Source organism: Perissodus microlepis, chromosome 3, assembly GCF_051167445.1.
Source record: "Perissodus microlepis isolate ML-2025 ecotype Zambia chromosome 3, ASM5116744v1, whole genome shotgun sequence".
Lineage (NCBI taxonomy): Eukaryota > Metazoa > Chordata > Actinopteri > Cichliformes > Cichlidae > Perissodus > Perissodus microlepis.
The window spans coordinates 6,883,041-6,907,228 of NC_140463.1; the positions used below are offsets into that span (position 1 = coordinate 6,883,041).

The following is a 24,188-nucleotide window of genomic DNA, read 5'->3' on the forward strand; positions in this document are numbered from 1 at the left end:
AACTAACAGCTTATGTTTAATAATTGAGAGTTATATTTGCTTTTACTGAAGTCAGTTTCTTTGCATAATAAGAATATTATCAGTGGTGCCTGGTGATGACCACTCTGAGCTTTTTTCCCTATACTTACATAAATCATGTCCTGTTTTCCTCTGTGATCCTCGTGGCCTCAGAATAATCCTGCTGTGCAGCTCTCTGCTGTTGTCCTGTGAAAGCAGCAGATCCATAATGCAGACTTCTGTTTGTGTCGTTAGAAGCTCTGAGTACTGGTTTATCACAGTCCACACAGAGCTGTTTAGTGTCCACTTCAGGAGTGACGGCTGCCACAGTGCCCTGCTTACCTGACCTCTGCTGGATTGTTGGTTCAGTCCACATAACACCAGGTTATCATGTCAGATCTTTATTTCACATGAACCTACAGAGACTTTAAATCAGCAGGAATCCAGATGAAGCCCTGAAACAGCAACATGACCTCATTGATGGGCAGGATAACTTGGTGTTGAGGAGTTTGCCTCAGGGCTCCTCAGTTCTCAGGCAGACGACAGCATGCTGTCTCCAAACCAGGACAAAACATAGAAACCTGTCTGTGGCTGTGTATCCAGCACTGGGCCACGGTATGTATGTAGTATGTGGGCAGGGTGAAATGTACCGTAGTACTCCTTTTCCCACTCCACAGGTTATCAGGTATGTTGGAGTTGTCCACCTCAGTATCAGGCTCAGAGCTGCTGAAGCAGCTGGAGCCCAAACTCCTCTCCTGTCATAAAGGCCACCTGGTGAATAATTCCTCATATCCTGTATCTGATTGGTCTGTGGGAATGTGTCGATTTTAAACTTTAAAGATCAGCAAATATCTGACCTCACAGTTTTCTCCCTCTCTTTTCACACATGCAGTGTTTCAGATATTCATAAATACAATCTTCTGAATATTAGCTTCTGCTAAATAGGCTAAAGGTAAAGTGTGATGAAACTAAGTCTCTTTCATTTTAGTAAAAGAACATCAACAAACTTATGTGATAAGAGGAGGAGTTCATTCTCTCATGGTTTCCATCCTGTTCATCCACTTTTCTGTTAGCCACGCCCCCACAGGTGAACTAGCAAATCACTGCCTCCGTTCTCACAAACGTCTGATCTGTGGCCGGCCGGACTTCATTCCACAGATGTGCTTTAACAAAGTGTGAAGCTGAACTCTGAGCTGTGACAGTGTGAGCAGTGTGAGAGTGTCAGTAGATGATCAGCAGAGGAAAGTGAAGCTGCTGTGAGCTGATGTCCTGAAGGGCTTTTAAAGAGTCTCTTAGTTTGACAGGAACATGAAGATGTTTGTGGTGTTTGTGATCCTCCTGCACGGTAAGTACACCTTCCTCTCTCTGCTCTCATCATCAGCTTTTCTTTCATCTCTCTCTCTTTAATGTGTTGAAGTGCAGCAGGAGGAGATTTCCATCAAACACTGGATTCTATTCAGATCAAACAATACGACTGCTGGAAGTTTCAATAACTACGTACTTCATCAAAATTTTTCATAGTTTACCATGTTTCTGTTTAGCTCTTTGTTCATTAAGTTTAGTTCTTTCACACGTTTGGTTACAGTGTTGTACTGTGCAGTTTCAACAGGAGCTACTTCAATTTCTCTTTAACTCTTCACACATTAGCTTTAATTAGCTTTGTGAGTCATTTCTAGTCTGCCCACGTCAGTGTAGAAACATTTATACATATGAAAAATAAACTGTGCCCATTAGAAACAATAAGACACTGATAAGATTCAACTGGTTCAGACTTAAAACTGAACCTTTATTATAGTCTTTGTGCACACGGGCAGCTGGAGACCTGATGGTTCAACAGTCGATCCTGTTATAGTTCCTTAAAGTGTGAAATGTAAATTGTCAGTGGACATCTGTGTGTTCACCATGTAATGAAGAGATTTATGTCAGGTCTGAGTGGTATCAGAGCCAGGATTAGAGGGTTAATGACGTTCTGTCAGGTTTAACTCTGAGTTCACAAGGAAATGAAGTGATCCACTTCTTACCAGTGTCAGGACTAGAGATCAAAGTTCTCTGGAAAACAGTGATTCTCCATCAACCTGCAAACAGCGAGAGCCTCTATGCTTTTTACATAGAGTCCACACTGACAAATTAAAGATGATTTATTTTTTATATGGACTATAGATTCTTAATAACAGCATAATTCCTCCTCATATTGATTTATTTTGCATAAAATCAGCTTCCTTATCATTTTTCATCACTTTTGTTACTTGTTTGCTGTTGGAGGATTTAATTCTGCTGGGTCAGAGAGCGCGATACCAGCTGCAGTCACAGTCAGGCATCCCTCTGTGAGCTGAGATACTGACATCTGTTAACTCTGACACTGCGTCTGAATACACGATCACATAAACAGACATTCATGATGTTATGAATATGACTATTGTACAGTTATTTGTAGTCCAATGTTTTTGAGATATTCGCACACACATGCATTTTTCTGAATAATGACTTCAACCAGTCAAACATATTAACTATGTTTGTATTTTCGTTTTTGATTATTTTGACCTGAGGCAAAATCCAGCTGTGAGGGTGGTGCAGCTGAAAGTGAAACTATGAATGAAATGTTCAGCATCGTCTTTGTTTAGATGTGATTTTTGGCTACACACACCAACCATGACGTCACCTAAACCTCGAGTGCTGATAAGAGACGGAAAAACCAAAAGTTGGATTCACAGATGTTTTTTTCTTTGTTTTGGGGGTTTAACAGCTTAAATAAATAACCCCCCACCCATGTGGGACTGAAACCGTTTTATCTATGTTGTCACGGGCTGCGAATGGCAGACCGTGGAGTTGTAGAGAAAGTAGGGCCCAAACGCGAGACTCTAGTGAAGGACAGTGGATTTATTTATGGTGAGTGGACAGAAACGACAACTATATACAATTCGAGCACTGTGACTCCTGTGGCGATTCCTCTACGAATCCCACACAGTGCACGTGTCCATAGCAGTGAAAAGGTGACAACTCCAAAAACCCGATTCCACTCCGTGATTTCCCCTCGTGACGACGTTCCTGACTCCCGACTCCTGGTGACACAAAAACACACACAGCTCAGCAGGCAGCCTTTAGTAGCGAAGCCGATCTCAACACACTAATCTACGGAGGTACTTTACAGGTTCGACTTAGTATAATCCCGCGCCGACTGGGGCTCCGCCACCTTCTTAAATAAGACGCCCCTCATGAAGCTATCAGCTGCAGCTGGTGAGAGCTAATGGGCGGCAGGTGCGGCAGTCCCCAGTGCGGGAACACTTCCGGGTCGCAGTCCTCTCAGCGACCCCAAAACATCCGGGAGCACACAGGGAGAAAGGACAAAAAAGGGAGAGAAAACCACCAAAACATAACATACGGAAAACCTCTCCGTCAACACTAGACAACAAAAAAGAAAAACCAAGTTCAATAGTCCAACCACTGCCCTAGTGGCAGCAACAGTTCTGGCGGCCGACCCAGTGGACAGCAAAACAGGCGAAGCCCGCTGCGGGTCAGGCAGTGGTGGAGAAACAGTTCAGGTGGCCTACCTCGGGTCCAGTGGCAGCAACCGAGCACGTCAGGCGGCCTGCCACGGGTCCAATAGCGGAGACACTGCAGCTCCGGCGGGTGGCCACGGATCCGGTAGCGGCGGAGAAACAGTTCAGGTGGCCCGCCACGGATCCGGTAATGGTGGCGCTGCATCTCCAGCGGTCTACCACGGATCCGGTGGCGCGGCAGCTCCAGCGAGCGGCCACGGGTCCGGTGGCGGCGTTGCATCTCAGGTGGCCTGCCAAGCGTCCAGTGGTTGCGGCGTAGCTCCGGCGGCCTGCTGCGAGTGCTGCGGTGATTCAGCTCCGGTGAGCGACAGAGCAGAATGGCCCATGATCCCCGATGAGCTGAACGTGGACGGCGTGGAGGGCGCGCTGGACGGCGTAGACGGCGTGGAGGGCGCGTTGGACGGCGTAGACGGCGTGGAGGGCGCGCTGGACGGCATGGACGGCGCGCTGGACGGCGTGGACGGCGCGCTGGACGGCGTGGACGGCGCGCTGGAGGTGGACGGCGTGGAGGGCACGCTGGAGGTGGAGATGCATCCGGCACGCCGATCTCCGGCTGTGGCTGAGCGGGTCCCTCCGGCACGCTGAGCCCCTCTCTCGATGGTGGGCGCTCCTCCCGCACGCCGAGCTCCCGCTCCGGCTCACAGAGCTCCTCATCAGGCGGTGCGGGCTCCCGCTGCGGCTCGCCGAGCACCTCTGGCTGTGGCGCGGGCTCCCCCCGCTCGCCGCGCTCCCGATCAGGCGGTGAACCGGGCTCCTGCTGCGGCTCCCGCTCGCCGCGCTCCCGATCGGGCGGCGAACCGGGCTCCTGCTGCGGCTCCCGCTCGCCGCGCTCCCGATCGGGCGGCGAACCGGGCTCCTGCTGCGGCTCCCGCTCGCCGCGCTCCCGATCGGGCGGCGAACCGGGCTCCTGCTGCGGCTCCCGCTCGCCGCGCTCCCGATCGGGCAGCGCGAGCTCCTCACCAGGCGGGGATGACAGCGACACGGCAGCAGCAGGCGGTGGAGGTGGAGGTAGAGCAGTGGATGCGGACGATGGAACAAATGACAGTTGAGCGAATAGCTGGGTGGAAGACAGAGAGGGTGATATGTCCAACATGAAGGGTGGAGAGGAGAACAATGTTACCGCTGGCTCCTGCTCACTGGGCTCCTGCTTGCTGAGCTCCACAGTTGGCGGTGCAGGTCCCTCCTTCAGCGGCGGTGCAGGCTCGCCGAGCTCCGGCGCTCTCTCCTGCTGCGGCTCGCCGAGCTCCGCAGCAGGTGGTGGAGATGACGGCAGTGTAGTTGAAGTGGATGGTGGAACAGATGATAGCTGAAACGGCCCCTCGGACCCTTCAGCAGAGACACATGTGTGACCAGCAGGTATCGAGATCTCTGGCAAAGGTGAAGTTGGTTGAGACAGCACCTGGCTCACAGCCGGCTCGTGATGCTGCGGCTGGGGCTGTGCGGGGCAGTCAGTCTGTTCCAGCCCAGGTAAACAGCCCTCACTTGACAGACTGAGCTCCTCTGAACATCCTGCAAAGGATCCAAGGGGCTGGGCAGCAGGCTGTGCTACGGCTACAGGAGGTGACGGTACTAGAGACAGAGCTACTGACTGTAGTGATATTTGTTGAGGAAGTTGAGCAGGTGCTTGAGCAGCTAACTGTGCTGCAGTAGATTGAGCAAATGGCTGAACTGTAGACTGTGCTGATGGTGGAGTGAATGGTGGCACAGCAACAGCAATGGGTTGAGCAGAGAGGGAAGCAGTCAATAGGGGTAGAGGCAGCGAGATACAATCTTTAGCAACACTCTCGGCCTCCTCAATCTTTGCTACCTTCTTTCTTTCTTCCCCCTCTATTTCCACTGTCACAGGGAAAGAATTTAACACACTAATGGAGTTCATGTTACCCCCAATGGCATCCACAGCTGCTGGAGTGGGTAGTGGAGTGGAGGCTGCTGTAGGTGGGGTAGATGATTGAACTGCAGACCGCTTAGCTATAGACTGGGCGGCTGCCTGAGTTACAGGCTTGGCGGTCTCGCAGTGCCTAAACAAACAAACAGATGGAGTGGAAAATGATGGTCGGGCTGGAGAGCAGCCTAAACAGGAGAGTGGAGGTGGAGCGTGTTAACCAGAAAGTCCGCGACGATCGGGTAGAGCGTATCCAGTACCCACGGGAAGCAAGACAGCGTCTCTTTCAGCCGCTTTTCCACGGCGCGACGAAATCCTTCCTCGTGCGCCTCCAGCCAAAGGTCGCAGAGTCTATTAACTTTATCCGTCACCTCCCTCCTGATTCTCTCCGATGAGTCCGCTGGGTCCATGATTGGCGGGATTATTTCTGTCACGGGCTGCGACGGCAGACCGTGGAGTAGTAGAGAAAGTAGGGCCCAAACGCGAGACTCTAGTGAAGGACAGTGGATTTATTTATGGTGAGTGGACAGAAACGACAACTATATACAATTCGAGCACTGTGACTCCTGTGGCGATTCCTCTACGAATCCCACACAGTGCACGTGTCCATAGCAGTGAAAAGGTGACAACTCCAAAAACCCGATTCCACTCCGTGATTTCCCCTCGTGGCGACGTTCCTCACTCCCGACTCCTGGTGACACAAAAACACACACAGCTCAGCAGGCAGCCTTTAGTAGCGAAGCCGATCTCAACACACTAATCTACGGAGGTACTTTACAGGTTCGACTTAGTATAATCCCGCGCCGACTGGGGCTCCGCCACCTTCTTAAATAAGACGCCCCTCATGAAGCTATCAGCTGCAGCTGGTGAGAGCTAATGGGCGGCAGGTGCGGCAGTCCCCAGTGCGGGAACACTTCCGGGGCGCAGTCCCCTCAGCGACCACAAAACATCCGGGAGCACACAGGGAGAAAGGACAAAAAAGGGAGAGAAAACCACCAAAACATAACATACGGAAAAACATATACAAGAAATACATGAGCTCTGGGTCATCAGACCCAGACCATGACATATGTTCATACTTTAAAACTGGATTCAGCATTTGTTAAATTCTTCAAATATTTAATATTAAATGTATTATTATTATTATTATTATTATTATAATTATTGCTGTTGTTTTCTTCTATTACATGTGTGAATACTTAATGGCAGCACTGGGTTTAGATTATTGATGTTTGCAGGTAAATGTCAATAAAGGAGAATCATTTTAGTTTAATCTGTAAAAACGATATATAAAACACAATCAATAAAATCTCCACCAGAAACCACTCACTGGTTTCTTGACTTTGATTTCTGTGAAGCTTCAGTGTTAACATTTTGACCACTGCTGTGTTGTCTTTTTGGTATTTTTTTGTGTTTTTTTTGGTTTCTTTTGTTCTTCGAGGCAGAACCCACATTACTGCGCCACACGTTGCATCCACAGCTTTAAGTTATTACACTTAAACTTTGTTAAATTTTAAACTGAAACACTTATAAAACCAGAGTTCATCAAACAGAGTCAACAGTAGAGAAATCTGACTGTGCTTCAGCACAACAAGAATAAAAAGCCTTTTAAAAATGTACCTGCTGATGCATTTTAAATGTCGTCTGAGCAGAGAATCACTTTTGCTTTGCTGTGAACTGCACAAAAGCACTGACGACTCTTTCACTGGTATTTAGAGAATTCAGACAGCTCTGATCCTTCAGTCTCACTTCACTCAATGAAAAACATTTATAATGGATCATTTATTTCCCATGATACTGTCTGTATTCACCCACTAAAAATGGACGTGGATGGTTCATTGGTTGCAAGAAAACTGGTTGCCATGTGTACCAGAATAGGGAAGCAGCAGCGTTCACCAGGAGAAAGATAAAAAACAGCTGCAGTGACACTTTACACTGTTCCTATCACTCAGTTTCACTTCAGCTCTGAAGATAGTGTTAGTTAGTTAATGGTCCATCATTTCAACACTATGTCAAACCCACGACATTCATTTGATATGTGTTACTGTTTCTGTCCTTCCAGTTTCCCAGCATGCTCTGGCTGTGGTGGTGGAGGTGAATGAGGGGGAAAGGTCTGTCCTGCTGCCCTGTCTGTTCTCAGGTCCTATACCTGAGGACAATCCCACAGTGATGTGGAATCGCAGTGATCTCGATCCCAAATCTGTACACTTACGAAGAGCAGGAGGAGATGATCCTAGAGGACAAAACCAGCATTACAAAGAACGCACATCAATGAATCGTTACGCTTTCATCACAAAGGACTTCAGCCTCACTCTGAGGAAACCCACAAAGACTGACAGCAGCAACTACACCTGCTCCATCAGCAATGGAAGACAAGAACGGCCACTCAGAGACATCCAGCTAAAGGTCAAAGGTCAGCAAAAACTACTGGTCATAATTCAGTACTGTATACAAAGGTCAGAGGTCAAACGAAAAAACAATTTCCATCATTTTCATTCAGCTTCTGGTCAGAGGAGAGTTCATGTCAGGGAGGTCAAGCACACACACGTCTCTACATATATTTATAACTGCCAGCTGCTTTTTACACATCACTCAACATGAAACAAAAAGACCCAGAGAATATTATTATTAATGGTTTCTGGACAGAGTCAGAGGTCATGAAGTGTAGATATCGAGCTGTGCTCCAGTTACCATCAGTATTTCTTGTGCTACAGTTGATATTGCTGTTTCTTGTCCTCTCAGACCAGCAGGCAGAGGTGAAGGTGAGGGAAGGGTCACAGTCTGTCATCCTGCCCTGCAAAACAACACCTGACCTGCCTGAGGACACCACAGTGGAGTGGACTCGCTCTGACCTCGGACTCATCACAGTCCATGAGTATTCTAACAGAAATGATGAGCTCATGACTCAGGACGAAGTTTACAGAGACCGAACGAAGATGAATGAAGACCTGCTGAGAACTGGAGACCTCAGTCTGACCCTGAAACACCCCAAAGTGAAAGACACGGGACGATACATCTGCACCATCTACAGGGACAAAGACATCCTGACACAGAAAGTAGTGCTGCAGGTCAAAGGTCGGAAATCTAGATAAAGGTCAGAGGTCAATATTGTGGACAGAGGTCAAGATCAGAAGTCACATTTTTTAATGTTTCTCCACAGAACCATTTCCGTCCTGGGCCATAGCTCTCCTGGTTCTCCTGGTTGTTCTTGGGGTTACTGGAGGTCTTTTATTTTATTTCCGGCACTATTTCATGCCAGGTGAGTGTCTCCTACTACACTACCCATAATGCCGATGGTTAGCAGGTGTCCTCTGGTGGCTCCTTGACTGTGGCTCACACAAACTTGTTCCAGAAGCTGAAAGAGTTGAGAGTTACAAACAGCTGATACAGAGAGCTGAAGAGAAACTTCCAGGTTTGTTCCAGAAGTCAGAAAACCTCCTTCAGACTCAGTCATTGATCAGTGAAACAGCTCCACAACATGACTTTACTAAACAGTGTGTGTGCTTCACTGCATTGATCTGACACAGAGGCTGCATGTGGACAAGCTGTTCTTCTTCTGTGGTGGTAAACAGCAGCTGACATGGAAACATGTGCTGACAGTAAATGTTGCAGCAGCTTCAGTAAATGTTCCTCCTTGAGTTGTGCTCAGTCATGTGGTGGAGAGCTTCAAATGTTCAGAGCAGACACATGAGATCTTCATGGTTTCTGTGCTGATGTGTGTGAGACATGGCCGACTGTGGAGGCTCAGTCTGTCTGTTCTTCTGCTCTTCATCCAACATGTCTGCAGCACTTTACAGGACGCTGCAGACTAGTTACCAAAGAACGAGTCAGGAACAAACTTGAGCTGTGTCCAAATCCATGGGTGCATCCTCCTGAGGATCCGGCCTTCGCGGTCTACGTGGGCCGGGTCCTCAGAAGGTCGGGTAGGCCAGAAGTAAACGGCCGTGAAATTGGACTGTCTAGCCTTCTGATTAACGTCACCGCTGTCTTGGTGGAGTTTAATAAACTCTGCCGTCTGCTCCTTGCTATCTAAAATATAACAGGACACTGGCGTAAATTCTCGACCGTCTCTCACTTCTGTTTAATCAGTTTTCTGTTTGACGTTTATTCAGCTGTGTGAAAACCAAGGAGGAACCCACCCGGGGGATTAATAAAGTTTTATTTTATCTAATCTAATCTAATAACTTTAATCTCAGCCAAACCGATTTACTCACGAACAAATAAAACACTGAAAAAAGCCCAACAATAACATTTTTAGGTTGTCTAAGTGACTTATATATTACGTTTAACCTGAGTAGCGAAAGTCTGAGGTGATCTGAAAGTGATGTGCTGGGAGTTGTGCCGTTCTTGGCGGCTTCAGTGACCCTTGAGCTCCCGGCTAGCTATCGAGCTGGCGGGTAACAGACGTCTCCGAAAACGTCGAAGCACTTTTGCAAATATGCGATGTCTTGATAAACCGAGCAGATTTTTGAAGTTTACACAGCTACTTTCTCGCCTGAAAATATGTTAAAAGTTTATTTTGTGACCCAGAAAGATTAATAAGAGTAATTTTGAAACTTAGTACCGGAAACTGGAGTTTGGCTGGGTCGCGCTACGAATTCTGGGATATGGTAGGCCACGAAGGACACACCTGACCCATCCTTCAAATTCGGGGAAAAGGAGGACGCATTTGTCGGCTGCATTTGGAGGAGTCTACGAATTTGGACAGCCTTTGGCGCATCGCTGTGACGTAATCGGTCTACAAATGCGTCCTCAGGAGGATGCAGCCCATGAATTTGGATACAGCCTGAGACACAATCTGACTGAGACTAGAAGACAAGGAAGGGACAGGGAGGTCATGTAACCATCACAGCTGCTGCTGATATCATCATGTTGTGCTTTGTTGCCCTCTCAGATTACGAGGTGAAGGTGGATTCAGGGGTGGAGTCTGTCCAGCTGCCCTGCAAAACTATAGTCAGATTCCTCAAAGACACTAGAGTGGAGTGGAAGGACAGAGACGACAGGACAGTCCATGTGTATGAGAATGGACTTGACCAGCGTGGAGAACAGCACCGGTTTTACAGAGGACGAACAGAGATGAACAGAAACCCGCTGAAATTTAGAGACCTCAGTCTGACCCTGAAACACCCCACAGATGACGACAGCTCCACCTACACCTGCACCGTCTACAGCAGGGAGGGAAACATCCTGATGGAGAAACAAGTGGAGCTCCATGTCAGAGGTCTGAACATAGTTTCATACAATAAACATATTTTATATTTGACACTATTTTCTCTCCATACTTCAGCCTCTTGTCCAGTTTAGGTTCTCAGTGGTTTAGAAAGGTAGAGCTTATTGATCAGCAGCAAACTGGATGAAATAAATCATCATAAAACTGAAGGATCGTTTATCAGTTCACTGATGGAATCACTGATGAATTGTATTGATTATTTTGTATTTCTTTAAGTAGAGCTGCAGAGTTCCTGAAAGAAGAAATCTTGTCATAGACAAACCTCATTTGGATGGACTTTATCTCTGCTGCTAATTTGACAGAAATAAAAAAATAAACTGTTTATGTTCAGTGGGCCAGTGGGACATGTTTCAGACTGGAACCAGTCAAACATTTCATTGAAAATATGTCATTTGAACCAGTCAAAACATGGTCAGAGTTGCTTCAGTCTGTATAACTCATGCTGCGTTTGTTGTCCTCTCAGTCCCCCAGGAGGAGGTGGATTCAGGAGCGGAGTCTATTCTGCTGCCCTGCAAAACTACTATAAACCTGTCTAAAGTAGCTAAAGTAGAGTGGAAGACCAGATTCAACAGGAAGGTCCACGTGTATGAGAACAGATCTGACCAGCTTCAAGATCAGGACCACCGTTACAGAGACCGAACACAGATAAATGAAGACCTGCTGAGAACTGGACACTTCAGTCTGACCCTGAAATACCCCACAGACTGGGACACAGACACCTACACCTGCACCGCCTACAGCAGGGAGGGAAACATCCTGATGATGAAACAAGTCGAGCTGAAAGTCAAAGGTGAGTACTGTTTTGTGTGTGTGAGCTGCAGATGCCATTGAAACTTGAGAAAGTGTAATAACTCCAGCTGTACATATTTGTCCATTTAACACATTTATTGCTCGCCAATGGTTGTATTCATAGTTTAACAGTTCCTCTTAGTATTCAACATCATTGAACATTGATCACAACAACGTAGTGGTCAAAGACCTTTAGGTCCTACTGACCAACAACACCTGATGGTAATTAAATGTGCCTACCTTAAATACTGTACCAAAAAGACATATCATAGTGTAAAAACAGAGGCACACAAACATAAATGTCTTGACAATTCTAATTATAAAGAAAATAAGAAGCTACTAATAAAGTCTATTTTAGACACACAAAACCAAACCAAAGCCCTCTGCAGAAGAATCTTTAAAAAAAAAAAAGATATCTCCAGGTTTTAGATTTTGATCTGCTTCTGTCCTTCAGCTTTCTCTACAACTCTGAAAACCTGCTGCTGCTACAGCTCATGTTGTGTTTGTTGTCCTCTCAGTCTGCCATAAGGAGTTAGAGGAGGAGGTGGAGTCTGTCGAGCTGCCCTTCAAAACCTCAGAAAACCTGCCTGAAGATGCTGAAGTGGTGTGGAGGGACAGCAATGACAGGAAGGTCCACGTGTATCAGAACGGCTCTGATCAGCCTGGAGAACAGCACCAGCTTTACAGAGACCGAACGGAGATGAATGAAGACCTGCTGAGAACCGGAGACCTCAGTCTGACCCTGAAACACCCCACAGATGGAGACAAAGGAGGATACAGCTGTAGAGTCTACGGGGAGATCCAGAGATACAAAAGAGTGCTGCTCAGAGTCAAAGGTTTGTGTGGTTTCCATGTGGTGGGGTGCGAGGCAAATACTGATGTATATAGTGAAATCCACGTCATCATTAACTGTGAAGAACAGCTTGCTCTAAACTGGAACAAATTACAGAGAAATGGACCAACAGTGAAGTCCAAGCTTTGTTAGAGATCCAGGCCTGCACACACACACACAGTGTAAACACAGTGAAACTACAGAGTACTGTGAGGAGGTACAAAAGCTCCTCCTTCTGTTCTACTCAGAAACCCACTGCTGCTGCTGTCTGTGCAGCTCATCTTTTGTTTGTTGTCCTCTCAGTCTGTCAGGTGGAGGAGGGTGAGGGGGCGGAGTCTGTCCAGCTGCCATTTAAAACAACAGAAAACTTACCTGAAGATACCAAGGTGCAGTGGAAGGTCAGTGGTGACAGGATGGTCCATGTGTATGAGAACGGCTCTGACCAGCCTCACAAACAGCACCAGGATTACAGAGACCGAACAAAGATGAATGAAGACCTGCTGAAAACTGGAGACCTCAGTCTGACCCTGAAACAGCTCACAGAGGGAGACAGTGGAGAATATAAATGTGAAGTCGACGGGGAGGTCAAGAGAAACAAAACAGTGCTCCTCAAAGTCAAAGGTTTGCTTGTGTCTCTGTGTGTTTACATGTTTTGACATCTTTGTGAGGACACAAACCTGGCATGCTCAATACTTGTGGGGTCTAACGGTCACTTGTGGGGACAAAATGCCCATTTCGATGAGCTCGAAGGCATTTTTGAGTCTCAAATTGTGGTTTAAGTGTCAGTGTAGCAGCAATCTTCAGTCCTTCGTTTCCGCTTCTGCAGGACATAAAGTTTCTGACTCGTGCTTTTCTAACATAGTTTGTATGCCACTGAAACTGAAAACTGCAAAACAAATATCTCCAGTTGGAGCCCAGTTTGTATTTTCCTGATATTATACCAAAAACAACTATAAATAGCAACAGTTAGAAAACTGTTGCTCCTGATTACTTGCCTAACCTTTCATCAACACGTGGCAGCTCAATACGACCACTTTTACGACACCTACCAACACTTTACAACCACACAACAGATTAACAAATCAGAACAAATTTATGGAGCATAATATATCAGATTACAACATAAAATAACCAAGATTAAAATTAGAAACAGTGGTTAGGTTTAGGGTTAGGACTTCATTTTTGATGTTTAGGGTAAGCAGCTTGGGAAAGCATTATGTCAATGACATGTCCCCACAAGGATGTAAATACATACAAACGTGTGCGTTTGTTTGTGTGTGTGTCTCTGACTGTCTTGTGTCTCCTCGGCAGGGAGAGTTCGGATCAAACAGGACAGGAAGGTCCATGTATATGAGAGCGGCTCTGACCAGCTTGAAGAACAGGACCAGATTTACAGAGACCGAACAAAGATGAATGAAGACCTGCTGGGAACTGGAGACCTCAGTCTGACCCTGAATCACCCCACAGAGAGAGACAGTGGAGAGTATACTTGTATAGTCAACAGCAGCAGTATCATCCAATACAAAATAATCCCGCTGAAAGTCGAAGGTATCTGTCTGTCTCTGTCTTCATGTTCATATTTAAAGATTCAAGATGCAAGATTCTTTAGCTGTCATGTGCATCGTTATACAAGTGCAACACACAGTGAAATGTGTCCTGAGAAGCTGCTCGACTGTGCAACAAAACAAGAAAGAGAACATTATATACAGTGAGTGAATATGTACAAAGAGGACATTATGTGCAGTAAGTGAATTATATACATTATATAAATAAAATAAAACAATCTGTAAATTTACAGTTTGAATCTCTGAATCTACTTTGCATGAGTGGCGTGTTAACGTGTCCTGTGCCGTAGTGAAGCCAGAAGGATTGATTGTTAATTTATTTCAAACATGTAAACAATATACAGGTACATTTAGAAAAGAAAATAAGAGAGAGAAAAAGACTAGATCAGACATGATATCAGAATGTGGTAACAATAAGTCCTGTCTCAGTCACGTATGCTGGGGGCATGTCCTGATTTAACACACAGATGGCCTCAGGATAGAAGCTGCTCTTGAGTTTCTCTGTTTTTGCGCACACGGTGCAGAACCTTCTGCCTGATTGCAGCAATTGGAACAGTTTTTTTCTGGGATGTGACGGGTCCTTCAATAGCTGGGCTATTGTCCAGCACCTACTGGTGTAGATGTCCTGTTGGGAGGGGAGAGCAGCCTTGCAGCAGCGTTCTGCTGTACAGATCACTCTCTGAAGAGCTTTTTGGTCCTTAACATAGCTGTTCCCATACCAGGATGTGATGTTCTGTGTGAGGATGCTCTCCACAGCGTTATTTAGAAAAGCCCGAGGATCACTGGAGAGACCCCAAACTTCGTCAGTTGTCAAAGATGATATTTGTGTTTGTGTGTGTCTGACTGTCTTGTGTCTCCTCTGCAGGGAGAGTTCAGGTCCAGCATCAAACAGGGGACATCAGGAACAGAAGCAGCTCCATGGATCAGGCTCCTCTGATGGCTGATCAATCAGTTTGATCTGTGTGTTCTTTCATTATTGATCAGCAGTGTTGGGACTAACGCGTTATTAAGTAACGCGTTACAGTAACTACGTTATTATTGTGGTAACGAGCACGGTCTCTCCCTGGTTTTATTGATGATTTTAAGATATTTTTTTCTTTGCTAAAAAAGACAAAAAGCACATATGCCAAAAAAATAACCAGGATAATGCCCGTCTCCTGCTATTCTAAATTTTGACTTATGCTGAGGCTAATATATTGTTAAGTAATGCAGCTGTCTCACTAAGGTCCAGAATCGATTCGTTCCACGATTCGATTGAATTCGATTCGATTCAATTCAATTCGATTTGATTCTGGGAAATTTTGACAGTCAGAAATATTATAATTCAGATCAGTACATTTACATATTTTTGTATCTAAAAAAAGGAAGCTGACACACGCAAGACTTTATCAAAGGTATAAGCGTCACAGCAGATGCCTTTGTGTAAAAGTAGCTGAAGATAAAACACAGAAAAACATGAAGGTGATTTTTCCTGGCCTGGGATTTTATAAAAAATATTCTGCAGTACATCAAAAACGAAACAAAACCATTAATCAACATATTAACGTTACCTCTGACGTTCCAGCGGTTTTATTAGAGACACGGCTAAGCGTTTTGCATTTTGCATAATTTTAAAAAGTTTAAATTTGTTCAGTATTGAACGGCAGAAATTAGGTTTTCTTTTCGGAAGTATGTAAAATGAAAAAAAAAAAAAAACAGCGGCCGACAGCGCTGTAAACAACGGTAGACTTGTGCGTAACAAGCAAGCGAATAATGCAGAAAACAGATTTTTAGACGGAAACTGTTCTTGAAGTACAGAGAAAGAGAGAAAGAGAGAGAGAGAGCTTTACATGAAGTGTGATTTTTATTGTGGTGGAAGCAAAACAGTAAACATCAGAGGGAATTCATGACGATGTTTATGTGAAGCTCAGTTTGGATCTTCTTTTGCTGCTGGTTCGGTCAATATTGTTTGGAGAGAGATAAAACTAACAGCTTTAGAAAAGGCGCAAAAACGGCGTGAAAACAAAGCCGGACCCTCGACAGATCAGAATCAGCTAGCTGTCGGCTTTCAGCCCCGACCGTTTCCGTGCTGTCGGGTGAGAAAGGCGACATCTCACTGATTCTGATCCGCGGTCCGCGCTGTGTGTTTACGTCTTTGTGCAGAATCCGTGTTCCTGCTCTCATTTACTGTCTTAGCTGTTTGGTGGTTGTTGAAATTTTGTGAGGTTTCACCTGAGATTCTGGCATTTCGGGCAAAATAAATTTATATTAAAAAAATCGATTCAGGATTTTAATGAATCGATTTCACGTTATCCAAGCTAGAATCGATTTTAATCGATTATAAAAGCCCACCCCTAACTAGCAGGTTGCTGAGTAGACATCTGTGTAGTGGTTTGTTTCAGTTTCCTTGTCAAGAATTAACTTCCTGTTCAACTGAAATGCCTTCCTGTTTAACTGAAACGCCTTCCTGTTTAACTGAAATTCCTTCCTGTTCAACTGAAACGCCTTCCTGTTTAACTGAAATGCCTTGGTTTTTCAGTAGTGTGTGTGAGAGCTAAAATTTCAGTAGTGTGTGTGAGAGCGTTTCAGTAATAATGTCCTTTACGGCACCTCATACGAAGCGGCCGCTGGTCCGAGTATCAGGTGAACTGAACTTCAGGTAAGAAGTTATAACCTGCAGTCTATCTGAGTCACATATAAATCAAGTTTAGTTGGAGTTTATTTTCGTTATGCTGACTTTTTCATACTGCGTGCTAGCTAGCATGACGGAGTTTCTATACAGCTGGGTGGTGCTATGTTACTGATGTTGAACTTTATTTTGTTCATAGGTTAATTATTAGATTTGCCAACCGTCCCGTAAAAAACGGAATCGTCTCGTATCCAGAGAAAATGTTACGCGTTTCGTATTGAGGTGAAAAGGAACAGTTTGTCCCGGACTTCAGCTACAATGAAAAAGACACAAAGCTGGAGTTATTCTGTGTCTTTGCTGCACAGCTGCCTCTTCTTCTCTCATTCTCTCCCCTCCCTCTCCTGTTTCTACTTCAATCATGAAACTGATCAATGATCAACTGATCGGCTTTTCTCTCTTGTTTATTTATCGCCCACTTTGCGCCAGAAAGAGGAAACCACCGGATGTCGCGTTAAACAACAGCAGCACGTTTGATCAGCTGTTGTTAGAATTTATTTAATATTAATTTCTAATATCAGCTGATGTTTGCTGGAGCCACAGCTGTAAAAGCTGCTGGTCATGATGTCGGTTTGGATATGTGGTGAGAGGGAAACATGAAGATGAAACCAGGAGATGTCCTTACTGAATCATCAGAGCTGAACAGATGATGGAGAAACAGGTTTACCTTTTAGGTGACATGAATGAGTTGAAGGGAAGTTATGAACTGTTTCTGAGAGACAAATAACACCAGGATCCTTTTCTAAGTAGCCAACAGCTGGTAACTGTGCAGGGGCGGGTCTAACAAAATGTTGCCAGGGGTCCATGTAGGGAATTAAAAGGGAAAGGGGGGCACAAGGAAATACTTTTCTTTCTTATTCTCATTTAAAATGTCTCACTTTTAAAAAAATAATTATCTGAGTCTTACAACAAACAATTGATAGATTGATGCATATATACCATCAGAACAGTGTACATCACTGTCACAACAATGTTTGTTTTCATTCAAAGGCTTTATGATTTTTCCTATAATGGTCAAATTCTCCAGGACGATTTTTTTTTGTCCCAGTCCAGCCCTGTAAGCAGCTCATCTGCAGTCTGGTGTTACCTACATCTTCCTATTCAGAAGGCAGAATTTCCGAGTTCTGAGTACAATCGAAAGCACCACGACTGCAGTTTTTGTGTTGGATGTAAAAAGCAGGCTAAAATCATGCAGCGGTCAGTGACGGTCCAGGCGTGGGATTTCTCTCATGGAAATGTGCACATTATTTTTTCCTTTCTATTGGTAGGTGGCACAGTGCACTTGTGGCAAGTAAGCAAGCTAGAAGACTGGCAGTCTGGCTGGGTATCCAGTTACGGAAGCAACACATTAACAAGAGAATTCTGAGTAAAACCAAAGTTACTTTCCCTAGTAACTAGTTACTTTGAAAGTAACGAGTAACTTGAAGTAACTGAGTTACTTTTGATAGAAGTAACTAGTAATGTAACTAAGTTACTAATTTAAAGTAACTTACCCAACACTGTTGATCAGTGATGTCAGAGTGGAGTCAGTGTGATGTTGTTGTTGTGTGTTTGAGACTTTTAGTGTCCATGAAGGTCTCTGCTGCCGTAGATCCTCTGAACTGTGACAGAGGTCTGGAGGAAACTCTCAGCACTTTCCAGCAGCTCCTCCATCATGGAGGACGTTCCCTCACTGTAACAGGTGGAGGAGAGAGGAGAGGAAGCACAGGTGGATCCTCTGAGGAAGACATTATTCTGTTAAATGAGAGGAAACACAAAGATATGATTGCTTCGTCTCAGTCCAATCAGATCTGTTTTCATGTGTACCTCAGTGTGATTGTTTATGTTTATCTTTTGTATATTGTACAGAGTCGTGTGATCTGCCCCGGCATGACAAATGTAAATAATTTTATTATAATGAGGCAGGTGTAGTTATATTTATATTAATCTGTTTAGTGAACAGAATAAAAATGCCCTCTTTGATCTACTGTGGTTCTTCTTCTGTGGTGTTTCTGATGGAGCAGCTGCTCCTGATGTTTGAGGATGAGACCAGGGTTCCTACAGCTTCAGGTCAGAGAGACTGAAGCTCTCCAAGAGCTTTCTAATTGGAGATAAAGTATTTGAATTTCAGGAACAGGGCCATTCCTCCAATCAAGCATCTTCCAGTTCCTTTCTATATATAATCCCCCAGTTCTACAAGCTGTTCATTCTCATTTTCATGCCCCATCCACCCTTCCTTTTTTCACTTCTTTAACTTTCTCCCTTACAATTAGTAACTGGGAATCTTCAGGGGCGAGGCCTTCCCCAATCCACAGCTCACTTCATGTTTAAGCCATTTGCCTTTATGTATTAAAATAATATCAAACCTAAAATGAGGACGTGGGCCCACTGAGTGAAAGTTTTTATCTGGCCAGCTTCAGTAAGAAATACAGATTATTTAAACAAACATTATTAACCCGATCAAAAAACAGGGAATGTACTTAATGACTTCATACAGACATTTCATGTAGACTGAACTCAGTTTTTACATTTTTTTTAAACTCTCAGAGTATCAGAGCCCACCACAGCTAAAACAATCAGTCTCACACATCTAAACTCAAATTTACTGGATTAACAATTATAATCCACGAGCTAAACAGTTTGTAAATATAACGTATAAAGAAATAAATAAAGTCAAATTTCTCATCTACTGACATGCTTTTCTTATAATTCGGCAGGTTGTTCCAAAAGTTACATTAATTACATATTTTTCATCAATATTTAAAATCCTGACCTGTACCTGTTGGTTAGATCTGCTGTAAGTAATATAAGCTTTTCACATTTAGTTTAAATGTGATACAGTCATTTAAAAAGTAAGGAAAGTTCAGGCACATAGAGCTAAAATAAAAATCATCATCGCTCTTTACATCCAACCTCAGTAGGTGGGGTTATCACCGCGGAGACAGACGGGCCATCTTTCTTGTCAAGTTTAACCCTCTCAAGGCAGGCGTTGCCGATTTGCAACAGTTAAAAACTAACAACCTGATTACCCCACATACATATTTTATGAGGATTTTTTACTCAGAAGTACCACTGCAGGACTTGGTTGTGCATTAGCAACAAAAAGTTTAATTTGAGCCCGAGAGGGTTAAAGTGATATCTGATGTTTTCAATGTCACTGTGAGTAGGAGAGCTTAGAGCACAATATCTTGTATGTTTTCCTGTGACTGACAGTACAGTCATGCAGTATATATACCAGCAGTACTAAGATTAGAAACAATTACCAGATGTCTCCAGCAGGGGGAGCGTGGAGCTGTTAAACTACCACATAGTTTCCTCTCTTCAGTCGTTACATATGAGCTGAGGAATATTTGTGTCTGAGCAGCTTTCATAGCAAACATGCATGTTTATGGTAACTAACATATATCTGTGCTCACATGTTAGAATGAAGGTAAACACTCCCACAGATTTCTGTACTGTACATGCTGAAGGACATATCCTGGTCAAGAATGAGCCCAAGAATCCTCACAGTGTTACTGGAGCCAGGTTGGATACCACATTTATTATATTTGCAGGGACAAGTACGAGAATTTACTCAATTTATCTGAATTTCGAAGAAGAAGATTAGAGGTCATCCAACTCTTTAAGTCTTTAATACAGTAATTTAACTAGTTTGTGTGTATTATCTGACTTCTTTTTTTCATTTCATTTTAACAGGGCAAAACCTATACAGGACATGACACACAACAAGAACAAGCTGAAACAGACGGGGCAAAAGACAGATAGTGAGTGGGGTGCTGGGATGTAAGTCAGGTCAAATGAGATGGGATCCTAGATGTATGTCATTTATTATTTAATGATTTAATTTTAAACAAAAATAAAACATCTAAATCAATATTTATGAATTTCAGAAAAGCAGAATTAAACTTTCAATAAAAACCTCATTTCATAAAACCATTTTTGCATTCTGCATTCAAAAATTGATTTTCAAAATTGTTTTTAAAAAACAACAGAAAGAAATCAATAGATACAAAAATTAAGATTTATTACTGACATTTAGAATGGTGATTCCACTCCTCATTTAAAACCCATTTCACCTCCTGTTAGCTCACAGATTAGCTATGATATTAGATAATGGATTAGCTTTGGGATTAACTATTTGATTTGCTATCTATTTTTAAAATCCCTGTCATGGATGAATGCTGTGTGTGGACAGGAGAGAAAGGCCCAAATGTACTCCAGGATACAAAATATAAACTCAAAAACCTCAGCTGTATTCCTGACACAATCAAAGAGAAAACTAAACTGTGGAACACTAGAAACAATATGACAGTGTGACACGACACAGAGCAAAGAAAACACAGGGTTTAAATACACACAAGAGTAATCAGGGAATGGGAGATAGGAGGGAAACACAGCTAATGAGAAAAGGGAAGCAAAACCAGACACACTGCACACAGGACAGGGACTATCAAAATAAAACCTGAAACAATTCACAAGGACAAGTACTTGAAGCTGAGAAACAGACTGAAGGAATGTTACACATGGCCCACAAGGAAAATACAGTAGCCCAAACTGGAAGCAAGAACAAATATAACATTCAGAAAACCAAAACCAGGAATGACCAATAAGCGAACACAAAACACTGGGTCAGACATAGGACCATGACAATCCAAAAGCAATGCAAATTAACCACATGCTGCTTTTGATGTGAGGAGCTCTGATTGGTTGGACAGACACAGGCTGGCTGCCACTGCTGTTTGTGCTCATAGCTGTGCCCAGCTAAGAAGAGTGTGTGCTTATACAGTGGCCGTTCAGCCTCGAGATTTACACTCTGACCAGCACGGATATGTGAAGACTGAAGCTGAAGCTGTCCCACACAACTGATGGAAGACTGATGAATGTATTACGCCCCAGCAGTACAAGCTATCTACCCTTTTTAGTAAGCTAATGTGCTCTTCGCAAATAAAGCTTAAAACTCAGACTGGCTGGGTTTAAAAAATTGATTTCAGTTTGAATAGAGTGATATCGATTGTTTAAATCCTGAATCGAGTTTTAAATATAAACCTATTTTGCCAGAAACACCAGAATCTTAGGTTAAAGCTGATGAAACAATTTCAACAACCACCAAACAGCAAAAACAGCAACAGGATTAAAGAGCAGGTAAACAGAAAAATATCGCAAAACTCTTAGCTGTGTCTCTAATCAAACCTGTATAACTTTGAACTGCTTCACATCAACAGCATCAGGTAATGTTCATGGTTTTCTTCTGTTTTAGGTCTGCAGAATATTTTTAAGGTTATCGGCTGTAAAAAGTCAGTCCAGGACAATTTCCTTCATGTTTTTCTGTTTTATCCTCAGCTACTTTGACATAAAGACATCTGCTGTAATGTTTACACCTCTGATGAAGTCTCACAAGTGTCAGCTTTGTTTTTATACACAGATATAAAAATATGGATATGTACAGATAAATGAGCAGAATTATACTATTTCTGACTGAGTCGAGTCGTGGATTGAATTGAATTGGTACTTTGTGAATCAGAATGGAATCAGTTATAGAAATCAGTGACGATATCAGCCCTAATTAGAACCAGCACTGAGGCCTGTTACAAACCGGATTGCAAAAAAGTTGGGACACTAAACAAATTGTGAATAAAAACTGAATGCAATGATGTGGAGATGGCAAATGTCAATATTTTATTCAGAATAGAACGTAGATGACAGATCAAAAGTTTAATCCGAGAAAATGTATCATTTCAAAGGAAAAATATGTTTATTCAAAATTACATGGTGTCAACAAATCCCAAAAAAGTTGGGACAAGTAGCAATAAGAGGCTGGAAAAAGTAAATTTGAGCATAACGAAGAGCTGGAAGACCAATTAACACTAATTAGGTTAATTGGCAACATGATTGGGCATAAAAAGAGCTTCTCAGAGTGGCAGTGTCTCTCAGAAGCCAAGATGGGTAGAGGATCCCCAATTCCCACAATGTTGCGCAGAAAGATAGTGGAGCAATATCAGAAAGGTGTTACCCAGCGAAAAATTGCAAAGACTTTGCAGTTATCATCATCAACTGTGCATAACATCATCCGAAGATTCAGAGAATCTGGAACAATCTCTGTGCGTAAGGGTCAAGAGCGTAAACCCATACTGGATGCCCGATCTCCGGGCCCTTAAACGACACTGTACCACAAACAGGAATGCTACTGTAAAGGAAATCACAGAATGGGCTCAGGAATACTTCCAGAAACCATTGTCAGTGAACACAATCCACCGTGCCATCCGCCGTTGCCAGCTGAAACTCTACAGTGCAAAGAAGAAGCCATTTCTAAGCAAGATCCACAAGCTCAGGCGTTTTCACTGGGCCAGGGATCATTTAAAATGGAGTGTGGCAAATGGAAGACTGTTCTGTGGTCAGACGAGTCACGATTCGAAGTTCTTTTTGGAAATGTGGGACGCCATGTCATCCGGACCAAATAGGACAAGGACAACCCAAGTTGTTATCAACGCTCAGTTCAGAAGCCTGCATCTCTGATGGTATGGGGTTGCATGAGTGCGTGTGGCATGGGCAGCTTGCATGTCTGGAAAGGCACCATCAATGCAGAAAAATATATTCAGGTTCTAGAACAACATATGCTCCCATCCAGACGTCATCTCTTTCAGGGAAGACCCTGCATTTTTCAACAAGATAATGCCAGACCACATTCTGCATCAATCACAACATCATGGCTGCGTAGGAGAAGGATCTGGGTACTGAAATGGCCAGTCTGCAGTCCAGATCTTTCACCTATAGAGAACATTTGGCGCATCATAAAGAGGAAGGTGCGACAAAGAAGGCCCAAGACGATTGAACAGTTAGAGGCCTGTATTAGACAAGAATGGGAGAGCATTCCTATTTCTAAACTTGAGAAACTGGTCTCCTCAGTCCCCAGACGTCTGTTGAGTGTTGTAAGAAGAAGGGGAGATGCCACACAGTGGTAAAAATGGCCTTGTCCCAACTTTTTTGGGATTTGTTGACACCATGACATTTTGAATCAACATATTTTTCCCTTAAAATGATAAATTTTCTCAGTTTCAACTTTTGTTCTGTGATTTATGTTCTATTCTGAATAAAATATTGACATTTGCCGTCTCCACATCGTTGCATTCAGTTTTTATTCACAATTTGTTTAGTGTCCCAACTTTTTTGGAATCCGGTTTGTACATTTATACAGTGTCAGAGCAAACTGCAACCTACAGACTTTAAACTAGCGATTAAAATGCTGACAGTAAACACATCAGTCCAGATGTTACCACATTACTTTGTGATACTTAGAGTTAAAAGAACTGAGAGAGGCTGATTAAAATAACAGCTGTCTCAGTTCTCTCATTCCTTATATTATCTCCAGTCTTAGCAGAGGGCAGCGATCACTTAGATTTCTCAATCTAAACAATGAATGCATTTAAAGCATGAACTGCACACCTAGCCATCAAAAGTTTGGTAAAGTAGCATGAATACTGTAAAGTTTTATCTGAGACCATGAATCATGTTTGATGATATTACACTCTGACTGTTCTTCTCCTTCATTTTTCAATTAAGTTTAATCAAATGTGGCAACTTTGTCTTGTGCTGTAAGATGAACCCACTGTCTTCATGAGCACACCTTTTTAAAAACACATCCTGTTCAAAGGTGATTTCTACACAGTCAAACTAATAGGAGAAATAAAAATACAA

The 24,188-nt window shown here is 43.6% G+C and overlaps 1 protein-coding gene across 2 annotated transcripts; it reads left to right on the forward strand.

Moving 5' to 3' along the window:
• Positions 1-1,148: 1,148 nt before the first annotated feature.
• Positions 1,149-18,541, forward strand: LOC146389643 (uncharacterized). Of its 2 annotated transcripts, XM_084922986.1 has the most exons (10): positions 1,149-1,342; positions 7,499-7,849; positions 8,179-8,511; positions 8,597-8,695; positions 10,331-10,657; positions 11,130-11,456; positions 11,974-12,291; positions 12,591-12,908; positions 13,599-13,835; positions 14,718-18,541. In XM_084922986.1, exons 1-10 carry the CDS (start codon positions 1,306-1,308, stop codon positions 14,807-14,809), a joined length of 2,439 nt encoding a protein of 812 aa, XP_084779112.1. In that variant the 5' UTR covers positions 1,149-1,305; the 3' UTR covers positions 14,810-18,541. The 2 variants fall into 2 exon arrangements, with proteins under 2 accessions (XP_084779112.1, XP_084779111.1); XM_084922985.1 differs by having other exon boundaries at positions 13,599-14,785.
• The last annotated feature ends 5,647 nt before the right edge of the window (positions 18,542-24,188 follow it).

What these genes read in the sequence shown, in the direction of transcription:
- LOC146389643 (XM_084922985.1), top strand. Translation starts at nt 1,306, where the DNA reads ATGAAGATGTTTGTGGTGTTTGTGATCCTCCTGCACG. An exon ending in AGTAGTGCTGCAGGTCAAAG is followed by an intron (nt 8,512 to 8,596) that starts GTCGGAAATCTA and finishes GTTTCTCCACAG; the next exon opens with AACCATTTCCGTCCTGGGCC. An exon ending in AGTGGAGCTCCATGTCAGAG is followed by an intron (nt 10,658 to 11,129) that starts GTCTGAACATAG and finishes TTGTCCTCTCAG; the next exon opens with TCCCCCAGGAGGAGGTGGAT.